Source organism: Mya arenaria, chromosome 3, assembly GCF_026914265.1.
Source record: "Mya arenaria isolate MELC-2E11 chromosome 3, ASM2691426v1".
NCBI classification, from domain to species: Eukaryota; Metazoa; Mollusca; class Bivalvia; order Myida; family Myidae; genus Mya; species Mya arenaria.
Window position 1 is genome coordinate 49550855 of NC_069124.1, and position 25288 is coordinate 49576142.

Below are 25288 nucleotides of genomic sequence, written 5' to 3' on the forward strand. Positions count from 1 at the left end.
ACCAGGTCCGGAGAATAGCGGGGACTTTGACTTTCGATCCAGCCAAGCCCGGCTAAAATCCCCGCCCTGCGGAGACGAACTGATGGTAAAACCCCCGCCAAATGCCTCCCGCACCCCATGGACCCTAGGTAAAGCCCAGTCCCCGCTATATTTTGCGCAAAGACAAAACCACCGCATTCACCCGGCACTGCGGGGCCACCTGGAAAGTTAAACCACGGCCCATTTCCCCAGGGGCGGGGCGTGGTTACAACTGACTGGTGCATAACTAATCGAAATTACACTCATTCGGTAAAGCTTTACTAAAACGAACAACAACACATCGGAATAGTTTAATATGCAATTAAAGGAACAACAAGAATCATAACATGGAATGCAAAGTAGTTTTAAAACAAAATATTGCACAGCGTAAATTATAATATAACAGCCAAGTGTCTCATGCACTTTCCACGGAACACATTATCCATGTATGCAATATGTGTCGGAAACGGCAATACGTCAATGCAAGAGAGCTCAACTCCATGTACAGCTAATGTACAGTACAGATTCATGTACATGTATACAGATAATTTTATAGGCATATCCAACATCAGAATCCTGGGTGTATGTATGACCTTACAATAGTGATAACAGAATTCCTACTATGGGTGTTGATGATGTGCAGGCTGTCAAGTGAACTTCTTTTAAAAAATAGGAGAAAAGTAGGAGTAAATTTACCATATTGTAGGAGAAAAGTAGGAAATTAAGGAATTTGACCTAAAAAAGTAGGAGTTTTACATACTTTTGGGCAGAACTTTGTATTACTCACAGACATAATGTGCAAACTAGAATACATCTTGACGAGTCTGCATAGACTGATCTGTTGACTCTTATACATCTTTCACCTTGGTGAAATAATGGAGTAAGCAGCCATAGGCCCCCAGTCTGTACAGTCTCATCAAGATGATTACAGTCTATGCTTTCCCTAAAGAAACGACCCTACAAATATACTACCATTTTCTAACTATTAATATAAGGTTTTAGTGAAATACACAACTTGAACCAAAAAAGTAGGAAATGTCAGGAGTTTTGAACCAAAAAGTAGGAAGGAACAAAAAAATAAATAAGGAAAATAAGGACCGCTTGACAGCCTGGGTATGCTAACAACAGCCTTTAGATAATATTTTCCTATTACATTGATGAAAAATACAACTTCCATCTAATAACAAAATTCCTACTATGGATGTTGATGATAGGCTACCAATGGTCATTAGACAACATTCTTCTATAACACTGATGGAAAATACAACTTCGATGGAAAATAACAATTTTTTCAAAACCCTTTAACAATTCTAGAATTAATTATGTCTGCACCATAGAATCCATCTCTTCATCAGCCTTGTTTTTGTCTCGGTGTTTAGCAGTAGGACTTGCTGCTACTGGATTGCTCCTGAAATAGATTTAAAAGTGTTTTAGGTATTCTTAAATGTGACAATACTAAAGCTGCACTCTCACAGATATACCATTTTTACAACTTTTTTTATATTTTTTTTGTCTGCGTAAATATCTGCAAACCAATGGTAAAAGATGGCTGACAAAAATTCAGATCACAGATTTTCATATTTCCTTTCGAAAAATAATGTTTTATGGCTTAAACAATTACAAACGGTTTAAGAAAAATGCATAAAACATCATTTTTTTTAACTTGATTATGAAAATCTGCTATCTATTTTTTTGTGAGCAGTCTTGTATAACTGGTTTCCATGGAATTTCTCAAAAATTGGCTCGTTTCAATACAAAAATATAACAAGAGCGGTCACAGACAGCTATATCCCCCGCCTCATAGGGACATTTTTTGTAACGAAAGCCAATCAATGGAAAGGGTAGTTTCTCAGGAACATAAGAAATGCATAAAATTAAGAAAAGGCAATAACTCTTTCAAAAAAGGTCAAATTGCAAAAGCCTGAAAATATGCACTGTGTCTCTTTGTAGTCATAAACATAAGAGGAGTTGCGAAGAAACCAATTTTAAATGTAAAATAAGCAAAGGGCAATAACTCTTTCAAAAATGGTCAAATCAGGAAAGCCCGACAATATGCGCTGCTTCACTTTATGATCATCAAACTGTGAAAGTTTGGTAGAAATCGCATGAAAAACGTAAGAGGAGTTGCAAAGAAACCAATTTTAAATGTAAAATAAGCAAAAGACAATAACTCTTTCAAAAATGGTCGAATCGCAAAAGCCAGACAATATGCGCTGCTTCACTTTATGATCATCAATCTGTAAAAGTTTGGTAGAAATCGCATGAAAAACGTAAGAGGAGTTGCGAAGAAACCAATTTTAAATGTAAAATAAGCAAAGGGCAATTACTCTTTCAAAAATGGTCAAATCAGGAAAGCCAGACAATATGCGCTGCTTCACTTTATGCTCATCAATCTGTGAAAGTTTGGTAGAAATCGCATGAAAAACGTAAGAGGAGTTGCGAAGAAACCAATTTTAAATGTAAAATAAGCAAAGGGCAATTACTCTTTCAAAAATGGTCAAATCAGGAAAGCCAGACAATATGCGCTGCTTCACTTTATGCTCATCAATCTGTGAAAGTTTGGTAGAAATCGCATGAAAAACGTAAGAGGAGTTGCAAAGAAACCAATTTTAAATGTAAAATAAGCAAAGGGCAATAACTCTTTCAAAAATGGTTAAATCAGGAAAGCCAGACAATATGCACTGCTTCACTTTATGATCATCAATCTGTAAAAGTTTGGTATAAATCGCATGAAAAACGTAAGAGGAGTTGGGAAGAAACCAATTTTAAATGTAAAATAAGCAAAGGGCAATTACTCTTTCAAAAATGGTCAAATCAGAGAAGCCCGACATTATGGGCTGCTTCACTTTATGCTCATCAATCTGTGAAAGTTTGGTAGAAATCACATGAAAACGTAAGAGGAGTTGCGAAGAAACCAATTTTAAATGTAAAATAAGCAAAGAACAATAACGGACGCACAAACACACACACACACGCACACGCACACACACACGGAATCGCGCCTACCATTACTATATCCCCTCGCCTTTTCAAGGCGGGGGATATAAAAGTTGTCAAAACGTTCAATCTGTGAGAGTGCAGCTTTAAAAAAAACATTAAAGAAAACTTCCATAATTACATGTACTTTTAATGTATCCTTCTACATTCAAATAACTGATTTACTTGTACTTGTACAGGCATCTGATTGATTGACACAACACTACACCATACCATAAACACGGCAGCTACGAAGGCATAAAGGCATTTACATACAGGGATACCTCAACATTCACTGTATGCAGTAACAACATCGCAAGTTGTTTGTATATATATAAGACATCTAAATAATACGCAAGGGTGGGGTCAAATAAGAAATTGGTCGAATGTACACATTCCTCAGACCCTTAAGAGAAAACACAGAGACAGGCTCTCAAACAATACATCTAAAAAAAACTAGGATAAAACTAACAATTTTTCAAGCAGAAAACCAGGGAAAAAAAACTAGAAAAACTAGGAATATTGAGACAAAAACTGGGAGGTATTATCAGATAAAGTATTACCTCACTTATGCTTTACTGTTCAAATACCCTACATATAAGTGTTCAGCTGACAGTACATTTGCTTCTGTTTGGCTTCACTTCAGCATAGTTCAACATTAAATCACCATGGGTGAAGGCCAAACAGTGACATGAAACCACTACTGCCAGTAGCATAGGCAAGTCAGCTGAACATCTCTACATTGTTTTCTGTAAGAAAATCTTCAAAACACAATGAACACACAAACTTGAAACTTTCAGACATAATGCTGCAAATGAAAAACTTAAAAACTAGGACAACTAGGAATGGCTGGAGAGCCTGCTGAAATACTGAGAGACAGTGAAAAAAACACACAACAACAGAATGACACAAACAGCATGACAACACCAGCATGACAACAACAGAATGACAACAACAGCATGACAACAACAGGAATACCCAATGTCTTAATCTATGTGTTCAGACATGACAACAACAGCATGACAACAATGGCATGACAACAATAGCATGATAACAACAGGAATACCCAATGTCTTAATCTATATGTTCAGACATGACTCGTCTGACCCTGCCACCAGGGCGACGTTTGGGGCCTAAGGGACGACTGAAGTCCCCACCCCCAGAGGCGACTGCCGCCAGGTTAATATCTGGGGATGAAACTGTAGCGTACATGCTTGGATTGTTCTTTTTCTGCTCCCTGTAAATTTCATTGAAACTTAACATAATTTCAATTTCGATGAAATGACAACAAATATATCAACTGATTATATCATTATCACAACTTAAAAATATTAACTTTGCATCCAATTTTTACTAGCCCCACCCCCCAAATCATCCCAAGTTTACTTTTTATTTTAATATAGGAGAAAAAGAGTCATAAAATATGCCCAAAATGGAAAATTTCAGACTAAAATTTGTTAAATTTTTCTTGCAAACACCATGCCAACACTTTAAACCAAATAAATTTCAGTTCTGAGGGAGGGACCAAGTCATAAGGTTATCCCCCAAGTTTTCCCTCCTGATTTTTGTTCAAGGTTTTTTTATCTGACTCATGGCTCACACATTTGCTTTCAGACTCAGAAATATTATATCTTAATTGGGCACAATATAGGTTGTCCGATGCAAAACAAAAACATTTTTTAATGAATTATCACATATAACTTGTTTTAGTTAAATGATATAAACAAACAAATGAACAAACAAAGTTTATTCAATAAAAGGCATCCAGCCCATCATACTTGAATGATAAAAACAAAAACATATGATTAAGATACAGATAAAAAATATTAGCTTTTATAAACGTTTTTTTTAATTAATTGCTACATGGCCAAACATTTCACACAAAAAAAACGTCAAAATATCCCTAATATTTGTGTTTTTGTACCTAAATCATATGCATTTTTTATCATTTAAAGCTGCACTCACACAGATTTACCATTTTTACAACTTTTTTATTTTTTGTCTTGGAAAGATCAAATTTTTGCATTAATATCTGCAAACCAATGATACAAAAGATTGCTGACAAAAAATCAGATTGTAGATTTTCATATTTCCGTTCGAAAATTAATGTTTTATGGCTTAAACCGTTACTAAAGGTTAAGAAAAATGCATAAAACATCAATTTTTGAACGTAAATATATAAATCTGCGATCTGATTTTTTGTCGGCAGTCTTGTATAACTGCCTTCCATGGATTTTCGCAAAAATTGGCTTGTTCCAAGGGAAAAAATATTAAAAAAGTTGTCAAAACGTTCAATCTGTGAGAGTGCAGCTTTCAGTCAAATAAGTTAACCACGAAAATGCATTAAAAAAATTGCATTAACATATGTTGTGTGCCTTTAATAAACAATACTGTAAGTAAGAAAATACTGTCAACATTCTTAACCAGATTTCGTCATTTAAGCTGTGTATGTATGACCCACCTTCTAGCTTGTTCATAATCTATCTGCTGTTTGAGGAACATGGAGTTCTTCAGTAGGTCCTGGATGTTGGAGAAGTGGTCCGAGCTTTGGTGCATACCCTTAACAGCACTGGAAAATATTAACAGATTTATCACATTTCAAGTGCATTGGCAAGAACAGAATTTGCTTGACTGCATTGTAATAGATACATGATTGTAACACAACCCACAAAAAGGCTTTACCGATCAATGGGAAATAATCTTTCTTATTCTATTCAAAATGAATTTTAATCAATTAAACACATAAAAATTACAGAACAGTTATAGTTTCTGAGTACTTTTATGGATAGATTTCTATGGAAGGCATTTATTAATACAAACAATACATGTATGTTGCAAAACAAAGTAACAATTAAAGCAACACTATTCTTACTTGACAGCATATTCAGCATCAAAGCAAGCCCCCTTGACACTCTCTTGTATATCCTGAACTTCATGCTGCAACAGATATCAAGTAGAATTGTTTTCATTCGAGAACAGACATCTCCCCTTTATCAGGAAGTATATTTTTGTTTAAAAATGTATTAGCAGGCAAATGAAGACACAAAGGTTATAATACTACCTTGACTTTTGACTTATTTTTCTTTCAAAATATCATGATCAGTTTGGCTTTATCAAGAGAAAATTGGCACAACTTTGTCACCTTTGTATCCGCTAGCTGTGACAAACATTTCTGAACATGCTCCTGAACACAGAAAAATGCTATGTTGATGTAACATAATCATAATCTGTGTTGCATTATCAAGAGTAATAGCTTTAGCATACCTTAGTCTCAGCTAGCTGTGGCAAGCATTTCCGAACATGCTCCTGAATGCGGAAAAATGCAAGAGAGGGCTCATTGGCAACTATGTTCAGGCTCTCTGATAGCTTATCTGTAACTGAAATAAAAACGACGTTCATTTCTAATAGTCTTACAATTGAAATGAATGAAAAAGAACATACTTAATCTACAAATTAGTATTAAAAAAGCAGACTGGAACACATTAAATTGATAGCCAGCGAACCTCTACATATTAGCAAAAATGAGTCTCAAGTGAAACCTTTTCTAGTCTTGACTTCCAACTCCAAATCTGGATTAGCATCTCGAAACATTTGCGCTTGAGCCAATCTGTTGTATCGACTATCTCCTCCTGTAAATGCAAGTAAATTTCTTAGATATAGTAACGATGGTAAAAACACTGTATGAACATGGAAGTACAGTGGAACCTCACTAAACCGGATCTCCACAAAACCGGAATCCTCGGGATAACGGACTTTTTTCAGAGTCCCGATTTTTCCCTTATACTTTTCAATTTAAAATAATCCCCACAAAACCGGAACCTCGGAATTCCGGATACCGGACAAAAAATCGAGAAAATTTGTTAGTTGTCAACGTAATTTTACCTCGCAAAACCGGACGTTTATTTGTTCAAACATGTCAAAATGATTTTGTGTATTAGGAATTCGCGAATCGCGTGTCACTTTGTCTTGACAGCCGGTGCGTCGTTAAATATTGCACCTTTGATGCTGTGATAACTCGATAATCGATAATGATGATTCCGCTGTGGATTGACTGCCGCGCGATAATCAAACGTTAATCAAACTTGTGAAAAGAAAAATTGATTGAGACATTAATTTGTTTGTTTTAGAAAATAAATAACTAGAAACGGTTATTAAGTGATCATTTTGGAGGGTTGTTTTATCTAAAGACTTCTATGAGTGAATCAAATTAGAGCGGTGCGTTAATTAAACTATCAAACATACTTAACAAGCATTGAATTACGCGAGTTGTTTTATTTTTTTAGACTCCGAAAAAAGATGATTATAAAAACGCAGAATTATGTTTATCACTTTTGCATGTGCTTTAATCATGTCTCAACCTCCGTCTAAACGTCGAAGAATTGAACTGTCCCTAGAGGACAAAATGAATCTCATTAGAGGTTCTGAGAAAATCCCTAAGCCTACAATCAAGGTATGTTTACTGTATGAAATCTTTGAATTTGCTGTTTATTTTCAATTTCAGTTTAAATTTCGCTTTTACACTGCATTAAAATGTTTCATTCAATTTATTTCAGATTATCGCTGAGCGCTTTGGCATTGGGAAATCAACAGTGGGCGACATTATGAACATTATGTATCACACTAGAAGCGTAAAGATACATGTACAATGTACATGTACAATGATATAAACTGTATCTGTAATGTACATTGATATATAAATGAATATACATGTATATTCTATGCATTATTTCAAGTTACTTGAACCATCATTGATGTAAAATAAATGTTATCTTTATGTGTTTTTTTTATTTTATTCCAATTTTCAACTTCCCTTTAAAGGTTAACTCAGTTAATATTTTGAGTAAACTTACTCCGTACATCAAATCCTCACTAAACCGGAATCCTCACTAAACCGGAAATTTTCCCGGTCCGGACCTTGTCCGGTTTAGTGAGTTTTCACTGTATTTGCTTGTCTCTTGGACTTCTATTCAATTTTTCTCTTTATTCATAAATGATGAACAGACAATGCGAACACTTTTTTTCATCTCAAAGGACTCTATTTCTAAAATGATTTCTTATCAAAATATATATTATATTTATCAGAAATCTAGTTACAGTACCAGAGTTATAACATAAATGTCTCGTTTACACATATATAGTGTACATTCAAAAACTGTATCCGAATAAATTATCCGAACATCAAATTTGGATGTTCACTACTCCTACACACTTTTAATAGGAGTTATTTTATAAATAACGATTACCTTGCATACTATGTGCACTACTGTTTACAAAGCTGAAGGCATTTTCCATGAACGACAAGAAAAAATAAAAAAGTATTAACACTATCAAAATATCTATTTATTGTGGCAGGCAACAGTTTTTTTCTTGGTCGAAAGAGATGATGAGTCTTCTTCGGTAGAACTCGTTGAAAAACATTAAAAATGGTCGTGCATCTCATGCAAACTGCCCGTCGGGAGATCGTGGCAATATATTTTTTACTTTTGTTGTTGCTTGCAGTCTCTAATATTTAAACATTTAATATGGTTTTGGATGTGTTTATTTATATTCATTCTAGCATTCGGCCAAGGCCAAGTCGGCGAGTGCTCCGGTAAGATATATAGATAGGTTCTTTTATTCCTCCAACAATGGAGAGCATTACATATTTATAACATACAATACATGACTATACAGTTGATATATAATCATAACATAGAAAAGAATAGGAAAATGATATGCATGACATCAATTTCGGGGTACACAACAATACAAAGAATGGGAAATAAATGACATGTCCCTACATTACACATCGTCCTGCATTTTAGATAGAGTTATGACAATGATATAAAAGGAGTGATATTTATAAGTAAAGTAAACATAGTGAAATAGAGAGTTACTTTTACAAAAAAAAACCAAATGAACAAAAAAATTAAGACTTCAAATGAGGGTATGTTGACTTGCATTGTACATGTAATTACATATGCGGTAAAAAATGAGCCAGTGGCTTGCTGAGAAAATGTAAGTATCGTAGTACCGTCTTGAAAATATGTACTCGACTGTGGTCGCTGAGCGTAAAACATCGGAAACCGGACATCATTTCTAATAATTGTTCGGAATAATGCATTTGACAAAATTCGTCATACTGATTTGCTGTGAACATTAAACTTAATTTTCGCCAAAGGCACTGCCTAGTAGTATCGATTGAACGACAAAATAACAAAACATGTTCTGAAATGAAATACGTTTGATCAGAACATGGTGTGCATTTAGCTGACCAATGTAACGTATAGGAAAACTCGATATTGAAAAGTTACTGACCAATTTCTTAGCTGACCGAATGAAAGAATTTTCCCAGATGGGCTTAAAATACAATTGTCACAAATTTATTGAGCTACGGAAGATTGTATTAATGTCGTCGTACCTACTGTTCAAAAACAAGACAATGCAGTAGACTGTGGATTATATGCCATTGCACACGCTACATCTTTCTGTTTCCAAAAAAACCCTTGTTTTGATTTAATATTTAATTCACTAAAGCTTAGAGAACATTTAGTATTCTGTTTAGAAAATCAAGAGATGTCCGAATTCCCAATAACAACAAAAACGATCAGTGGAAGGCGGAAAAAAAAAAATCATTTCAATAGAAATTCATTGTGTGTGTAATTTATCTTCATGCTTAGGTGATCAAGTACAGTGTAACAAGTGTTCCCAATGGTTTCATAAACATTGCGTAAAAGCACCAGTCGATATATCACATGTAGATATTGAATTCATATGCCCAAATTGTTCTAAATGATTTCAAAAACATCAAGCAGCCAGTCAATCAATCAATCAATCAATCAATCAATCAATCAATCAATCAATCAACAAATCAATCCTTGTTTAACTGAAGCTTTCATTATTCATTCATCAAGCACACTGTAACATATGCTTCGTTCACTTATTCACTAGCACACTCATTCAATCAATCACTCACTATCAATAACTCTTTCACTCACACAATCACTCAATCAATCAATCAATCAATCAATCAATCAATCAATCAATCACTACTCACTAGCTCATTCACTAAAAAAATGGGCCATGGTAAGAGCGCCTCCACGTGGTGTGGCCTGGATGTAGACAGTTTTCTTTCTATCTTTTACTGATAAAAAGACATCTATCTGCAACGAAACGCTCTTAGAATAACAAAAAAGAATATTCGTCAATTCAATTAATTATTTCATATAACATTAAAACATTTAAAACACTGAAAACAAACATAACAAACAGAAAAACTTAAAAAATAAAAATCCTTCTTTGTTTATATAGTCAGCAATTTGTCAGCAAATCTCTTCTATTCCTATATGGTCAGCTAATCGGTCAGCAGTTTAGCACGACCCGTAACGTAGGGTCTACTGAAAATTGTACTTAGAGCTAGAGCCACCGTCCTGCAATATTTGAGTTGCTCGCGATATATTTGACTGAACCTCCATATAATACATGGTGATATTTCATTATTTATAGACAGAAAACCACGCAAACTGTCTTCACTCAATAGTCTTGATTGTTATTCTGCGTTAGCAACTTCGTAGATAGATTTCTTAACTATGTTTTTCTACGTACACATTTCTAGAGACGTGCCATTTTCTAGATATTGGTTTACATAAACCAAAAAAATTGTAGTTGCATAATATTTTGTATATGTCGGGGAAAAATCCTGTTATTTGACTTGGATTCTCGAGGAATTTAAGAAGTCTGTATATGAATATTCGTTTAACGGTTTTCGCGGGGTCCAGTTTGCAAAGTTGTCCGACGAACAAAAGTTTTCTTTTGTCTATTATGTAGTTAATAGATAAAATACCGATAGAGCCTAGTGCTACGTCTGATCTACATGCGCGTGAAAATCCTTGAATCGACTTAATACATTGTTTATGAACACGATTAAGGGAGTTTAATTGTGTTACTGAAATATTGTACCAAACCGTTTTTGGAGCATAGTGCATAGACAGAATGTTTGAGCTACCCAAGTTTTTTAACGTGCACCAGTGTATAGCACCATGACATGGGACACCCATTTAACGTCTCTTCCGGAAGACGTTCAGAAGTTCAGTATTATTTTGTCAAGTTGTGCGGCGGTAAATCGAACCTGCGACCCCTTGATCGATTGACTGTCAACTTTGTTACAACTAGACCACGAATAGGCCAAAACATAAAGTTTATCAAATTTTGTTTCGGACTTATTTCAGTGCATGCTTGTAGAGCGATGGGCACATATCGGAGTCGAATAAAAGTTTAAAGTGTGACTGAGATAACGTATGCAGACGTTTCAAGCTGGATTCCCACAGACCCGAAGAGAGCCACCTACCGAAGCTGGATTTCCACAGACCCGAAGAGAGCCAACTCCCGAAGCTGGATTTCCACAGACCCGGAGAGAGCCACCTCCCGAAGCTGGATTTCCACAGACCCGAAGAGAGCCACTCCCGGAGCTGGATTTCCACAGACCCGAAGAGAGCCGCCTCCCGAAGCTGGATTTCCACAGTCCCGAAGAGAGCCGCCTCCCGAAGCTGGATTTCCACAGACCCGAAGAGAGCCAACTCCCGAAGCTCGATTTCCACAAACCCGAAGAGAGCCAATTCCCGAAGCTGGATTTCCACAGACCCGAAGAGAGCCACCTCCCGAAGCTGGATTTCCACAGACCCGAAGAGAGCCAACTCCCTCAAAATGTATTAAGCGGGTTTAAATCGTGAGATATTCCATTTTCATGCTACCCTATACCCTGGTTCGGCAAATCAGACTTTTCGCCCGTACGTGCTTTCTAAAAAAAACACCGAAAAATATTCTGGCTTTTCTAAAATCTCTCGGTGTACCAAAACAGTGGTATGTGTATTAGCACCCAAAAGTTATTAAAGTTACTATTTTATGTCGTGTTTAAGGTAAAATATATTTCATATTACAGACATTAAGTACCTTTCATTTGATCCATAAGACATGTTTTACACATTGTCACAAACTGAAACTGAACACATTATTTTTTTCCGACTGAGTGTATGTGAGAAAAAGAAACATGTTTAACACAATGACCTTTCTTGAATACTTTATTTCTATTATATAAATATTTTTCAGCTTTATGAATAAAATAAGCTATGTTTACATATATTTCTTTTAATTAAACACATTAATTTAGGCCAGTCTATGTGCGATGCGGAGAGGTCAGTATAAGGAGGGGCGAAAGTACGACCCCGGCCAGCCCGAGGGCGACCGCCGCCATCAAGTGACCGCCTGTATAGTCACCGTGGTTGTCTGCCAGCCAGCCTGCAACAGAGACGTCTCATTATTTATTATTGGATTTTATTTAAACATAAATGCGTGTGCATTATATTGGCGAAAGGTTAAGCTGGCCCCTTAATAATAATAATAATAATAATAATAATAATAATGATAATAATAATAATAATAATAATGATAATAATAACAATAATAACAATAACAATAATAATAATAATAATAATAATAATAATAATAATAATAATAATAATAATAATAATAATGATAATAATAACAATAACAATAATAATAATAATAATAATAATAATAATAATAATAATAATAATAATAATAATAATGATAATAATAACAATAACAATAATAATAATAATAATAATAATAATAATAATAATAATAATAACAACTTTATTTAACGAAGGTTACATACTAAGTGTACAATCATTACAGACATACTACTTATTTCCAGCATGGCCTTCACACAAAAAGTATTACAAAAACACATGTACTATACATATTAAGCAACATACAAAACATACAATCACACTATCACTATCATACATTTCTTCGACAAACACAACTCAGTTTAATAAGATGATTATAAATTACAATAATTTCATACTGTTAATAATGTAGATATATTCAGTAAAACCACATTCAATCAATATATTTACATATTTGGTAGTATCCATTACAAGTTGTTGCAAGAATGTCATATACGTACATTAACACAATTCATGTAAACAATGAACTATTTATTATAATGTGATTTAAATAAAGTGTCAAGATTTTTTGTTCATGTGATAAAATTATTTTGCCAATAAGTAGCCTTTTAATGCATGTTTAAAGGCTGGTAGCTTATCTTGACATTTTATGTATGTAGGAAGATTATTCCAAATTTTCATTGCTTTATAGGCAAATGTATTTTTGATATAGTTTGTTCTAGGATTTACAACAAAAAGATCCTTGTTTTCTGAAGAACGCAAGTTAAAGTGCTCATTTTTGGCAAATGTTAACAATTCTGTGAAGTACGAAGGAGTCAAACAATTCATGCTTTTGAAAACAAGTAATGAGAGATGATAATAGCACCTGTCTTCAAAAGATAGCAACCCAGACTGTTTGAACATGTTTCCACAGTGGCTAGTTCCCGACTTCATTATTAGCTTAATCGCTCTTTTCTGAATGTTAGTGATTTTAGTGGTATCTGAGGAATGTGTAAGTCCCCAGACACTACAACAGTACTCCATGTTTGTCCTTCTGTCAAGTATGCTTGCAGCATGTCGACATACAAAATCAATGTAGATTCCGCATGGCGGTTCGTTCTAAACGCATACGTTCGTTCCTCCGCCCGTAGGTCCAGCCCATAACTTAACCTGTATGGAATGATGTAGAAATTACTTTTCACATTTTGGTCCATCATAAGGAGACGACGTGTCGCTTGCAATACCCGTGTCTGGTTGAACGTCACGGTCACATTCAAGTGTCATTCGTCCTTTTTTCATGTCAGCATTTGTAGTTAAGCTCGTCCGGACTGTAACTTGGCAACCCAGGTGGGGAGGGGGGATGTGAATAACATGTCAACAGTCAAGGCCACACTCAAAGGTCTTAGGTCAAAGGTCTTAACTCCTTGTGTTTGGTCATGCATTAGGGGATTCAGTGTACACTATGTTGGCACTTATGTTCAATATGAGACAGCAGTGAGTCTCAGGTAAAATCCATATATGTAGGTCAAAGGTCAATGTCACACTCTTTGGTCATTGGTTAAAATTTTGTTAATTATATGTATGGCTTGTCCGGGCTGTACATTGACTATACATTGGAGTGATTTTAAATCAACTTGGTACAATTGTGCATCATGAGGCGACGGTGTGTCGTATGTCCGTAGTTAAAAAGTCAAGGTCACACCGGGGGGGGGGGGGCTGTATATTGCTGCACATTTGCGGACAAAGCTCTAGTTTATATGGTGTAGATGTGTATGAGTCAATTTTGTAGGTGACCAGTAATATAACGACTTAATTGTTATACATGTATATGTTACCAACCCGTGATGGGAAGCGCGATGAAAGGCGCAAATCCAGCTAACCAGCCTGTGAAGATCCATGCGGAAGCCGAAAGGTCAATTCCACAAACCCTTTGAATACAACACAAACGCGCTCGGAGATAGAAAGCTGAAAAAGAACGAGAGAGTATGTGTTATATTTTTTATATATTCTGTGGGTTAAAGCGTGCCTTTGTACCATATACTAGTATGGAAAAATAACGCTTTAAAGTTTAATTACCACTAAAGAATCCAAACAGTGCCGCAGTAATCATCAAAACGCTGAAATGCTTGTAGTATTGAAGAAATGCTACTGACAAGCCAGCCAGGACCGATCCAAGGGCGGCTATTAAAATTGTCGACCGTCCGTCCATCAGCCTGTTGACCGTTGATCGTCGCTCGAACACAGCTAACAATGCACCGCACATGATAACGCCACAAGCGGCTCCGGCTCCCATTGCCGGCAGTGTCCACACGGATGTGGTGTCCTTATATCCTGAAAAAAGGAATCAATGCCTGTTTTAAGGGGCAAATTATGAAGTACAGATGCCTTTTTGAATAATCGATTTTGCTGATTTTGGACAATGGTCATTTAAACTGGTTATTAATTATACACAAATGAAATTAAATGCTAAACTTTGTATATAATACCTTAATCGAAGGCAATACGTTTACCAAAACAGTTTGGAATTTATCTGAACATCAATTTATCTCCATTTCCGTTTGAACAAATGGTGTTACCCTTTTGTTTCGACACGGCCGGGTAAAATGTTAATGGAATTACAAATCCGAGATAAAACAGGAAACTCGAAATTGCAAACAGCGAAAACCGCCAGCTGCAGATTTCTCTCGGCTCCGTAAGGCCTGTAACCACGCCAAGGAGGGTTAGTGGAGCCGTCTTTGATGGTTCTGGCTGAAGCTCCTCGTCGTTCTTTGGACTATCTTGCACAGGAGGGTCTCGTGTTACTGCGGATTCTTCGTCTACAGGAGTTTCCCCCGTAGCATCCCCATCCTCGTCCGCTTCATCTTCACTCGCAGTTTCATATAGTTCATTGTCATCAAACTTCCAGGAGCGTTCAAGAGTTGAAACAATGATTGTTTCCTCTGGGCGTATCACAGAGTGATAGTGGTGCTCTGGTTTCCGTTTTAACTTTGCTTTTTCTCCGTTTTCATCTCCACTGCCCCGCGCTTCCTCCAGTGGCTCATCATATGAAGGTTGCGGTGTAGCGTTGTCAGATGATTCACTTACATGCTCATTCTCCATACGTCTATATTCACCCACTTCAGCGCCACTGGCATTAGACTCCGGCGGCACAAACAGTAAACCACAAGCAATGCCGTTTAGCACAATAGCGGCGCACACAATATACGCCCGTAAGTAGGAGAGGTGGTCCAAAAGAAGCCGGATAAAAAGTGGTACAATTGACACCCCAATAGCGAGCCCACACCCTAGAGCGCTCATTGGCAGCCTCGAGAAGGAATCGAAATGTTGCCTCGTGGCTACAGCTGATGAAACGGCCATGGCACCATACCCACATCCTAAAACGAAATTGTTGAATGAACCATAAACAGTTAAAAAACTGACTTTCTGCTTATTAAAGATGCGCTCTTACTCCCAAATAAGCCGTACCACAATAATATAATTGTTTTAATTTACCGAAATGGATGAACAGATATCGAAAACAATGTTTTTTTATGCAGGATACCGGGTTCGATATGAAAGACAGGTGCAGAAAACACCGTATTTCTACCTAATGAGACGATAGTTGATCACTGTAAATCTTTAAGGACCAGTCATTTTATATTTGTGCGTTTTCAGCTATTATAAATACACGGTTACAATCTTGTTATCATTAAGTAATATTTTCGATAAATGCATTATTTAGTAAGTAATTAAATGTTTATCAATGAAAGTTTATGCTTGTATTACATGTGTTTGTATTGAATTAAAATACGAGTAGCACTTCATAATGCACGATCTCAAACTGCGACACATCACATTAGGCTTTAGAATATGTTCGCCAGAAATTGTAATCGTTATCAAATGACAGTACATTTAATGCACCAGTCAATTGTAACCACAGCCCCCCCCCCCCCAGGTCCGGAGAAAAGTGGGGACTTTGACTTTCGGTCCAGCCAATCCCGGGTAAAATCCCTGCCTTGCGGGGACACACTGCTGATAAAATCCCCGCCATATGCCCCCGCACCCCTGGGACATCCTAGGTAAGGCTCATTCCCCGATGTTTTCGCCGCAAAAACAAATACAAAAACACCGCACTCACTTGGCAGTGCGGGGCCACATGAAAGGTAAAAACACGGCCCATTTTTCCCGCTATCCCCGATATACTCCCGTACCTAGGGGCGTGGTTGCAATTGACTAGTGCATGACGACAGAAAAAGCACGAAGAGTTCTCACCGACAAACACGCCAATGAACACGAAGAGAAAGTGAACGGCGGGCGCCAGTGCACCGAGCAGCAGACCGGAAATGGCGACCAAGGACGCCACTATTGTGACCAAACGACACCCGAGTCTTTGGCATAGTGCATATGCAAGTGGCCCTACAAAGTGAAAATAACATAATGTTAAAATACCCAAGTCATACGTTCCACTAGACAAAATATTGCATCATCAGCATATTTTAATGAACTACAAAATACAAAAAAAGCTACGAAAAGTTCGTGTGTATTGGTACATCATACTGGTTCTAGAAGAGTTTTGTTTTGCTTTGTAAACATTATAATGATGAACATGTCGAGCAAGCTAACCATGCTCACTGGGGTGCAATGTCTCAAGTTAGTTTTGAATGGATCTGGATCCAAAAAGTTTGCAGCAGTTATAGACTTTGTACTTATATTTATATAATAGTTCGAAATTTTATGGGTTATTTGTGAATATGTTTTTGATACACTTTATGGGTACATACAAAATAATAACGATGCATGAAAATTCGCTTTTAACGCATATTAGTGATTTCACTTTGTCAAAGGTGCACTCTCACAGTTTTAACGTTTTGACATTTTTTTTGTCTTAGAAGAGCCAATTTATGCGAAAACGCATGAAAACCAGTGATATAAAACTGCTGACAAAAATCAGGTCGCAGATTTTCATATTTAAGTTCAAAAATAGATGTTTCATGCATTTTCCCTAAACCGTTAGTAACGCTTTTAGCCATAAACATCAATTTTCGAACGGAAATATGAAAATCTGCGATCTGATCTTTTTTCACCAGTTTTATATCACTGGTTTGCTGATATTTACGCAAAAGATGCTAATTCCAAGACAAAAAATGTTGTCAAACGGTATATCTGTGAGAGTGCAGCTTTTACGCACTTGTAAGTATGCTTTAGAATTACCTATAAAGCATAGTGACGCTAGCGTGAATGCAGCCACTGTCGCTGTTTCCGGTTGTGGTGTCTCGATGCGATCGCGGATGTCCGTGTACAGCACCCCGAAGCTGAGCGCCACCCCACCGCTAGTCACGTGGCATGCAACGGCCGCCACCAGCACCAACCACTTCCGGCGAGGGTCTCGATCTTTCCAATAAATATATTCAAAAATGAATAGTGTAAAGTCGCTGTAATACATTGATTGAAAAGCAATTTACATTAATCATAAATTTAATGATAGACTGATTTTTTGCCTTTTTACCTCTTGTTTTGTTTTCAAATAACTGATAACAACTTTATTATGAATAGTTGCATGTTATAATTATTCATATAGTGTACTTTAAATATTATACCATGAGCACGTCTTTATATTGTTTATAATCAGATACTAGGCATTTGTCTAAATACAAAAAAACAACAGCAAAAAACACCTGGAAATAAACTGATCATTCATACCTGTAGCCATGATTACTCCCAAGTATTGTATAGACTGAAAGTTTCTGTAATGACCTCTTACCACTCTACTTGATATGTGGTGAAGTATACCTATATTATTCACTATGTATTTTAATTTCGTTCGGGCAACTCACGCATCATTTATTGACAGTTTTTGATCGACAGTGTTCTTGAGCCATTAAATGTCTAAATTTAGTAAATTATGAAAATTGTATCAAGTTCGCCTTATTCAAAATATCTAAATTAATAGCACATGTAATTTTGTTCAATATAAAAGTTATTAAAATATACTAAAGTTCAGTTTTTAATTGAATTTTTAAGTAATTGCATAATTTTATTTTGTTAACGTAATCATGTTCAAAACCGTGCATGCACATGATATACGATGGTATTCAAATTGGTATAGTTATAGTTTAACAACATGGTACTGCGAACCAAATATTTAAAATAAGCAATAGCTTAGCGTTGTAATAATAATAATAATAATAATAATAATGCACATATGTTCACTTATGTCATTCATTCATACATTCGTTCGTTCGTTCGTTCGGTTCGGTTCGGTTCGTTCGTTCGTTCGTTCGTTCGTTCGTCCATCCATCCATCCATCCATCCATCCATCCATCCATCCATCCATTAATGTTTGTTTGTTTGTTTGCATGTTTGTTTATTTATTTATTTATTTATTTATTTATTTATTTATTTATTTATTTATTTTTTTTTTTTTTTTAATTATTTATTCGTTCGTTCGTTCGTTCGGTCGGTCGTTCGGTCGTTCGTTCGTTCGTTCGTTCGTTCGTTCGTTCGTTCGTTCGTTCGTTCGTTCGTTCGTTCGTTCGTTCGTTCGTTCGTTCGTTCGTTCGTTCGTTCGTTCGTTCGTTCATTCATTCATTCATTTATTTATTTATTTATTTATTTATTTATTTATTTATTTATTTATTTATTTATTTATTTATTTATTTATTTATTTATTTATTTAAGAATGCTATACAATGTATATATGCTTTCTTCATCATTTTAATAACCCATAGTCATTGGGTATTGAAATGGTTACTCATATCATTATGTGTTTTTTGTGTGGCAGAAATCAGTCAATTTTACTAAATGCATGGTCAACACTTTTTACTATGTTTCTTATTAAGTTCATCAATACAGGTTTACGTGTCCTAACTGAGCTGACCTTGACCTCTAATCCTGATCTTATCTTCCTCATATACGTACAGTTTATCTTTGCGCATATCTGACAGACGTCAGTAGAGGTGCAACTGAGCCGAGAGAAAGTCATGCCGCCAACAGGAATCTTCTGCATCCTCGCCCTCGCGGCCGTCTCCACAGCGCAGACCGGTAACGTACATGTTCACTTGATTTAATCATGGTTGTAGAGGTGTTTTACATACCACTGGAGTAGTTTCAAACTCTTTCTTTTTTCAATATTTTTTTCACATTTTTGGCATTGTAATTTTTAGTTTGGAATAGTAAGATTTTTGTGATTAAAAAAAAGTTTTAAAATCCGATGCCAGTGTTTCATACGTGGCATTATTAGTGAGTGGTGATTATTTTTATATAATAATAATAATAAAAAGAATGCCACTGATCAAACATAAATGTCGGTCTTTTTTTCTCGCCGTCAAACGAGGAGAATATCTCTATACTAATTAAAATATATTGGCCAAGTCGTAGATTTTCAAATATACGGCTTGAATTTCAACTTGCATAAATGTAAACATATTTCCAAAGCATTTCCTTTCTTAAAGGGACTGTGTCACAGATTGGCACCAAAAAAAGTTTTTTTCTGTAACGAATCTCAGGACAATTATCTATTAGAATGTGTTACGCTTTGATATCATAATTGTAAAAAAAAGTACCAAAATGTAAAAAAATGTTTGTGTCGGAGACCGTGTTCGAACCCGCGTCGCCAAAATTGTAGTCCAGCGTCTTTCCCACTGCGCTACAAAGGCTTATTCTAATAGGGTGACATAATTAAGATATACACCTACCTCGGTAATATCACTTGATAACACCGACTAGCCAATCACGCATAAGGAATGAATTATACCTGGTAGACATACCCAGTAATCTTTTTTAAATGAAAAAATACGAAATAAGTGCTAAACTTAAATAAATTGTAAACTACGTGGTACTTCAGTTAGTAAGTTTTAATGCATTGTACACATCGATGCTAAGTTTATGTCACTTTTCGACAATTTTCTTCTTTTTTCGCTATTTTATCATACGTGAGACGTCCCCTTTAAGACCTAATGTGGAAAGGTAAAACCATTTTCACCTTACTGTCCAGTGCCATCCTTCTCGGCCGGTGTGGTTGTGGGAAGGATCGATGACACAGAGTTGGACGAGGCGTCCAGCCTGGCGGCCAGCCGGAAGTTCCCAGGAATATTGTACACACACAACGACCATGGCGACGTTGCCCGGCTCTTCGCCATCAACGCTTCCACCGCTATGGTTGAAGCCGTGCTGAATATCAGGTTTGAATGTGAAGAGTATCTCTGACTAAACCTCACCCTCAATTGTCGGGAATCCTCTCTTCTTAAAAAAATGAAAAGAAAAAAAAGCTTGGTCAAAATTGCCGAGTTTGTTAATTGTAGCCCATAGTCTTACATAGCGACAATTACTTTTTGGTCACAATATGGGGAACCCATTCTTATGTCAAATCCTAGAAGAATCATATATTTAATATTGATGAAAATTTGCACTACATAAAATGCAATAGGACGAACATACTGGCAAGTGTTCTTTGTATTTAGTTAACAATACGTTTTATATCCTGTGGTGATATTTGAAAAGACCATCTCTGTCCCGTCGATAGCCCCGCGACGCATCACGACTGGGAGGCGATGGAGGTGGGCCCGTGCGGCCCGAATGACATGAACTCATGCATCTACATCCTGGACGACGGCGAGTACCGCAACGAAGACTCACGCACCATCTACAAGCTTCCGGAGCCCGACACCATGATGTCACAGACCCTAGCGCCTCAGGCAGTACTGTACTACAAGTATGTTTGGTACAATCTATAACAGGAGATAAAACTGTCCGGTTTTCGTAGCTGTCTGTTAACCGTATTTTGTTTCTTATGTCTTACAATTGCGAAAATGTGAAAAAGGTCATTGTTACATCGTTCATGTTTTGTATCGACATGATTTGGTGGTAGTGATGATGATGATGATGAAGATGATGATGATGATGATGATGATGATGATGATGATGATGATGATGATGATGATGATGATGATGATGGTGGTGGTGGTGGTGGTGGTGGTGGTGGTGGTGGTGGTGATGATGATGATGATGATGATGATGATGATGATGATGATGATGATGATGATGATGATGATGATTTCAGCTCTTCAAAGCTCTTAAAATTGATTCCTCTGTATCTATATAGCTGGACGGAACACGGTGCAGACACGTTAATGATCGACCCAGACGCGAAACTGTACATCATCAGCACCATCCTGGGTGGACGTGGCATGATCATCACTGTCGACCCCGCCTTCTTTGGCAACGATATAAATAATCCCGTGTTTTTGGACTCCGGGGACTACTTTTCCATTGAGTCCACACACCACGACCCGAGTGGTGAGTTATTATTAGCACCACTGCTCCGATGGCTCCTCTTCGGGCGCTGAAGGTCCCGGTTTCAAACTCACAGCGGTACATACTGAAATGTTAAAAAGTGGTTCTAGGAGCGCGCTAGGCAACCTCCTCCCACCAAAAAATAAATAAAATATAATAATAAATAAATAAAAAAAATCCAAAAAAATCTACGAAATAGAAATGCAAGCGTGTGGTTCTTGTCAAAGTAACTGCCGCCTGTGGGGCGTATTAATATAAAATATTTTTTTGTCCACTTCAGACGGAAGCATATCAGTGGATGGACAAGAAATACTGGTCAAGATTCGGGAGGAGATCTACTACTGGGCTACTCCAAAAGACGGTGACATTTCAGCGGCCCTTACACACAAAGGAGTCCAGGTGAGGCGAACTCATATGAATAATAATAATTTTTCGTTCAACTAATGTATGAATTAAAATGTGTTTTTTTCTCCAGTATGTGAAAGAATTCACAAAGAAAAAGTCGCGTAGTCGCGATCGTTTAGAGACCACGCACTTGCAGTTTAACACGGAATTTAGCGTCAGAACGATAACGAAAACGCGACATCATAATATTACGATGGTGAAAACGCGACATTAAGATGGTGAAAACACTACAGTATATCACATTGTCATCATCGTACTTTCGTTATAGCGCGTTTTCGTTATCGTACTGTCGCGTTTTCATCATCGTATTTTCGTGATTTCGCGTTTTCATCATCGTACTATCGAGTATCGCGTTTCAGATCAACACATTCACAGGCGAACGGAATTCCCTAGATTACTTCTTTGATGCTTGTAATTCTGTGTTTGACTGTTCTCTTTAAAACACTAGCTGACCACCGCACAAACATGATCAGATTTATAATGAATACGTGCATGCACATGTACATCAAGAAAACATCAACAAAGATTAATTGAAGTGAATATCTGTAGCATCTTTAAAGCGAACTGGGCCAATGATAAAAGAACATCTTAAAGCAAGTGTTTTTAAATTGCTAGTATAAAACCATCTGTGCTTATTACTGGAAGGACTTTACAGGAACATTCGCAGTTTCGGGTCTGGTGTCTGAAGACCTTTGAAAGCATGGGCCCATATGTCATTCCATGAAACTCAACCAGATATGGATGTTGCAGGTGCCGTACACGGTTGAGAGGCTGGGTGAGGGGATATGCTGGGCGGCGGACGGGAGCGCCTACTACACTCTCGGGGAAGGGACACATGCCCCTCTATACAGATACGACCGCGTTAACACAGGCGTCGTCGGATAAAGACCCATCTCCATCGTGAACGTACGTGTGGTATGACCATCACCGGAAGAAAACGTTGATCAATACCTATACTAGTATTCTGACAAGTTACTGCATTTTGTGTTACATCTTGTTTGTCTATGGACATAAATTGATTTATGCCGGACAAAATAAAATATGTGTTTTTCGATTCCGTTCTGCTCTTATTTTCATTTTATGTCATACATGTATAATGTTAAAGCTGCACTCTCACAGATTGAACGTTTTAACAACTTTTTTATGTTTTGTCTTGGAACAAGCCAGGTTTAGCGAAATTTCATCGAAACCAGTGATATTAGGCTGCTGACAAAAAATCAGATCTTAAGTTTTCATATTTTTATTAAAGCGTTACAATAAAACGTTAATTTTCGACAGAAAAAATGAAAATCTGCGATCTGATCTTTTGTCAGCAATATTGTATAACTGGTTGTTAAATATTTATTCAAACATTGGCTCATTCCAAGACAAAACATAAAAAGTTGTCAAAACGGTTAATCTGTAAGAGCGATGGCTATGCACCAGTCAATTGTATTCACGGCCCGCAGGTCCGGGGAATAGCGGGTAGTTTGACTTTCGGTCCAGCCAAGCCCGGGTAAAACTGCTGGTAAAATCCCCGCCAAATGCCCCCGCACCCCAGGAACCCTAGGCGCTATTTTTGGCGCGACACAAAACCACCGCATTCACTGGCACTGCGGGGCCACCTGGAAGGTAAAAACACGGCCCATTTCCCCGGCTATCCCCTGTATACCCCCGGACCTGGGAGGGCATTGGTTACAATTGACTAATGCATTAGCATAGGTACTACTGTTGTCCTACGGATGATATGAATCATTTGATTGCATTGCCTTTTTAACTGTTTTATTCTGGTTATGCTCCTTACCAATATTCAGGTGAAACAATATTTTACTTGATGTATTAATAAGTCATGCATTATACACCTAATTTGAGGGCAATGTGTTACTATAACAGTCCCCTTACCGGTAGTTTCTGTCCGTCTGACCGTCCGTCTATCGAAATGTCCATGTGTGCTCTATCACTTTCACATCTACACTAAGTATAATGTAATGATAAAATCAATAGTATATAACTTATGGCACAAATGTCCACCACAGTAAAACATAGTAAGTGTTGCTTTGAAACATAGCACACATGCATACCACAGTAATATATAGCAGGTGTCGCGTGATTTGGCAAATATGTTCACCACAGACATAATAAGTAAAGTTTGTATCGAGTAATTTTGCGCATATGTCCACCACCAGAAGACAGTAGGTGTCGCGTAGCTTGGCATATATGTCCACCACAGAAAGACATATTATTAATAATAGATGTCGCACAACATGGCAAAGATGTTCACCTCAGTAAGACATAGTGGGTGTCGCTTAACATGGCATAGATGTTCACCCAAGTAAGACATAGTGGGTGTCGCGTAACATGGCATAGATGTTCACCTCAGTAAGACATAGAAGGTGTGGCGTAACATGGCATAGGTGTTCACCTAAGTAAGACATAGAAGGTGTCGCGTAACATGGCATAGATGTTCACCTCAGTAAGACATAGAAGGTGTGGCGTAACATGGCATAGATGTTCACCTCAGTAAGACATAGAAGGTGTGACGTAACATGGCATAGGTGTTCACCTCAGTAAGACATAGAAGGTGTGACGTAACATGGCATAGATGTTCACCTCAGTAAGACATAGAAGGTGTGACGTAACATGGCATAGGTGTTCACCTCAGTAAGACATAGAAGGTGTGGCGTAACATGGCATAGGTGTTCACCTCAGTAAGACATAGAAGGTGTGACGTAACATGGCATAGGGGTTCACCTCAGTAAGACATAGAAGGTGTGACGTAACATGGCATAGGGGTTCACCTCAGTAAGACATAGAAGGTGTGACGTAACATGGCATAGGTGTTCACCTCAGTAAGACATAGAAGGTGTGGCGTAACATGGCAAAGGTGTTCACCTCAGTAAGACATAGAAGGTGTGGCGTAACATGGCATAGGTGTTCACCTCAGTAAGACATAGAAGGTGTGGCGTAACATGGCATAGGTGTTCACCTCAGTAAGACATAGAAGGTGTGGCGTAACATGGCATAGATGTTCACCTCAGTAAGACATAGAAGGTGTGACGTAACATGGCATAGATGTTCACCTCAGTAAGACATAGAAGGTGTGACGTAACATGGCATAGGTGTTCACCTCAGTAAGACATAGAAGGTGTCGCGTAACATGGCATAGATGTTCACCTCAGTAAGACATAGAAGGT

The 25288-nt window shown here is 37.1% G+C and overlaps 4 protein-coding genes across 4 annotated transcripts; 2 read left to right on the forward strand and 2 right to left on the reverse strand.

Moving 5' to 3' along the window:
* Positions 1-313: 313 nt before the first annotated feature.
* Positions 314-8361, reverse strand: LOC128226802 (BLOC-1-related complex subunit 8-like). Its single transcript, XM_052936860.1, has 6 exons — positions 8238-8361; positions 6534-6623; positions 6259-6371; positions 5867-5931; positions 5456-5563; positions 314-1426 (listed from the first exon to the last, which is right to left on the reverse strand). Exons 1-6 carry the CDS (start codon positions 8284-8286, stop codon positions 1339-1341), a joined length of 513 nt encoding a protein of 170 aa, XP_052792820.1. The 5' UTR covers positions 8287-8361; the 3' UTR covers positions 314-1338.
* Positions 8362-11270: 2909 nt separating this feature from the next.
* On the forward strand, positions 11271-11702 carry LOC128226092 (periaxin-like). Its single transcript, XM_052935983.1, has one exon. The coding sequence runs from the start codon at positions 11271-11273 to the stop codon at positions 11700-11702; it is 432 nt and encodes a 143-aa protein (XP_052791943.1).
* Positions 11703-12095: 393 nt separating this feature from the next.
* On the reverse strand, positions 12096-18162 carry LOC128229174 (monocarboxylate transporter 7-like). Its single transcript, XM_052940900.1, has 7 exons — positions 18120-18162; positions 17631-17810; positions 16692-16835; positions 15017-15814; positions 14517-14771; positions 14280-14405; positions 12096-12267 (listed from the first exon to the last, which is right to left on the reverse strand). The coding sequence occupies exons 1-7, from the start codon at positions 18127-18129 to the stop codon at positions 12146-12148; spliced, it is 1635 nt and encodes a 544-aa protein (XP_052796860.1). The 5' UTR covers positions 18130-18162; the 3' UTR covers positions 12096-12145.
* Positions 18163-19364: 1202 nt separating this feature from the next.
* Positions 19365-23169, forward strand: LOC128228980 (uncharacterized). Its single transcript, XM_052940581.1, has 6 exons — positions 19365-19460; positions 20413-20599; positions 20941-21129; positions 21520-21713; positions 21991-22109; positions 22866-23169. Exons 1-6 carry the CDS (start codon positions 19400-19402, stop codon positions 22998-23000), a joined length of 885 nt encoding a protein of 294 aa, XP_052796541.1. The 5' UTR covers positions 19365-19399; the 3' UTR covers positions 23001-23169.
* Positions 23170-25288: the final 2119 nt, after the last annotated feature.

What these genes read in the sequence shown, in the direction of transcription:
- LOC128226802 (XM_052936860.1), bottom strand. Translation starts at nt 8,286, where the DNA reads ATGGAAAATGCCTTCAGCTTTGTAAACAGTAGTGCACATAGTATGCAA. An exon ending in CACAGCTAGCTGAGACTAAG is followed by an intron (nt 5,932 to 6,258) that starts GTATGCTAAAGC and finishes TATCTGTTGCAG; the next exon opens with CATGAAGTTCAGGATATACA. An exon ending in GATTATGAACAAGCTAGAAG is followed by an intron (nt 1,427 to 5,455) that starts GTGGGTCATACA and finishes AATCTATTTCAG; the next exon opens with GAGCAATCCAGTAGCAGCAA.
- LOC128226092 (XM_052935983.1), top strand. Translation starts at nt 11,271, where the DNA reads ATGCAGACGTTTCAAGCTGGATTCCCACAGACCCGAAGAGAGCCACCT.
- LOC128229174 (XM_052940900.1), bottom strand. An exon ending in GTTCATTGGCGTGTTTGTCG is followed by an intron (nt 15,815 to 16,691) that starts GTGAGAACTCTT and finishes ATTTCGTTTTAG; the next exon opens with GATGTGGGTATGGTGCCATG. An exon ending in GGCCGTGTCGAAACAAAAGG is followed by an intron (nt 14,772 to 15,016) that starts GTAACACCATTT and finishes TCCTTTTTTCAG; the next exon opens with GATATAAGGACACCACATCC.
- LOC128228980 (XM_052940581.1), top strand. Translation starts at nt 19,400, where the DNA reads ATGCCGCCAACAGGAATCTTCTGCATCCTCGCCCTCGCGGCCGTCTCC. An exon ending in CGTCTCCACAGCGCAGACCG is followed by an intron (nt 19,461 to 20,412) that starts GTAACGTACATG and finishes CTTACTGTCCAG; the next exon opens with TGCCATCCTTCTCGGCCGGT. An exon ending in CAGGCAGTACTGTACTACAA is followed by an intron (nt 21,130 to 21,519) that starts GTATGTTTGGTA and finishes GTATCTATATAG; the next exon opens with CTGGACGGAACACGGTGCAG.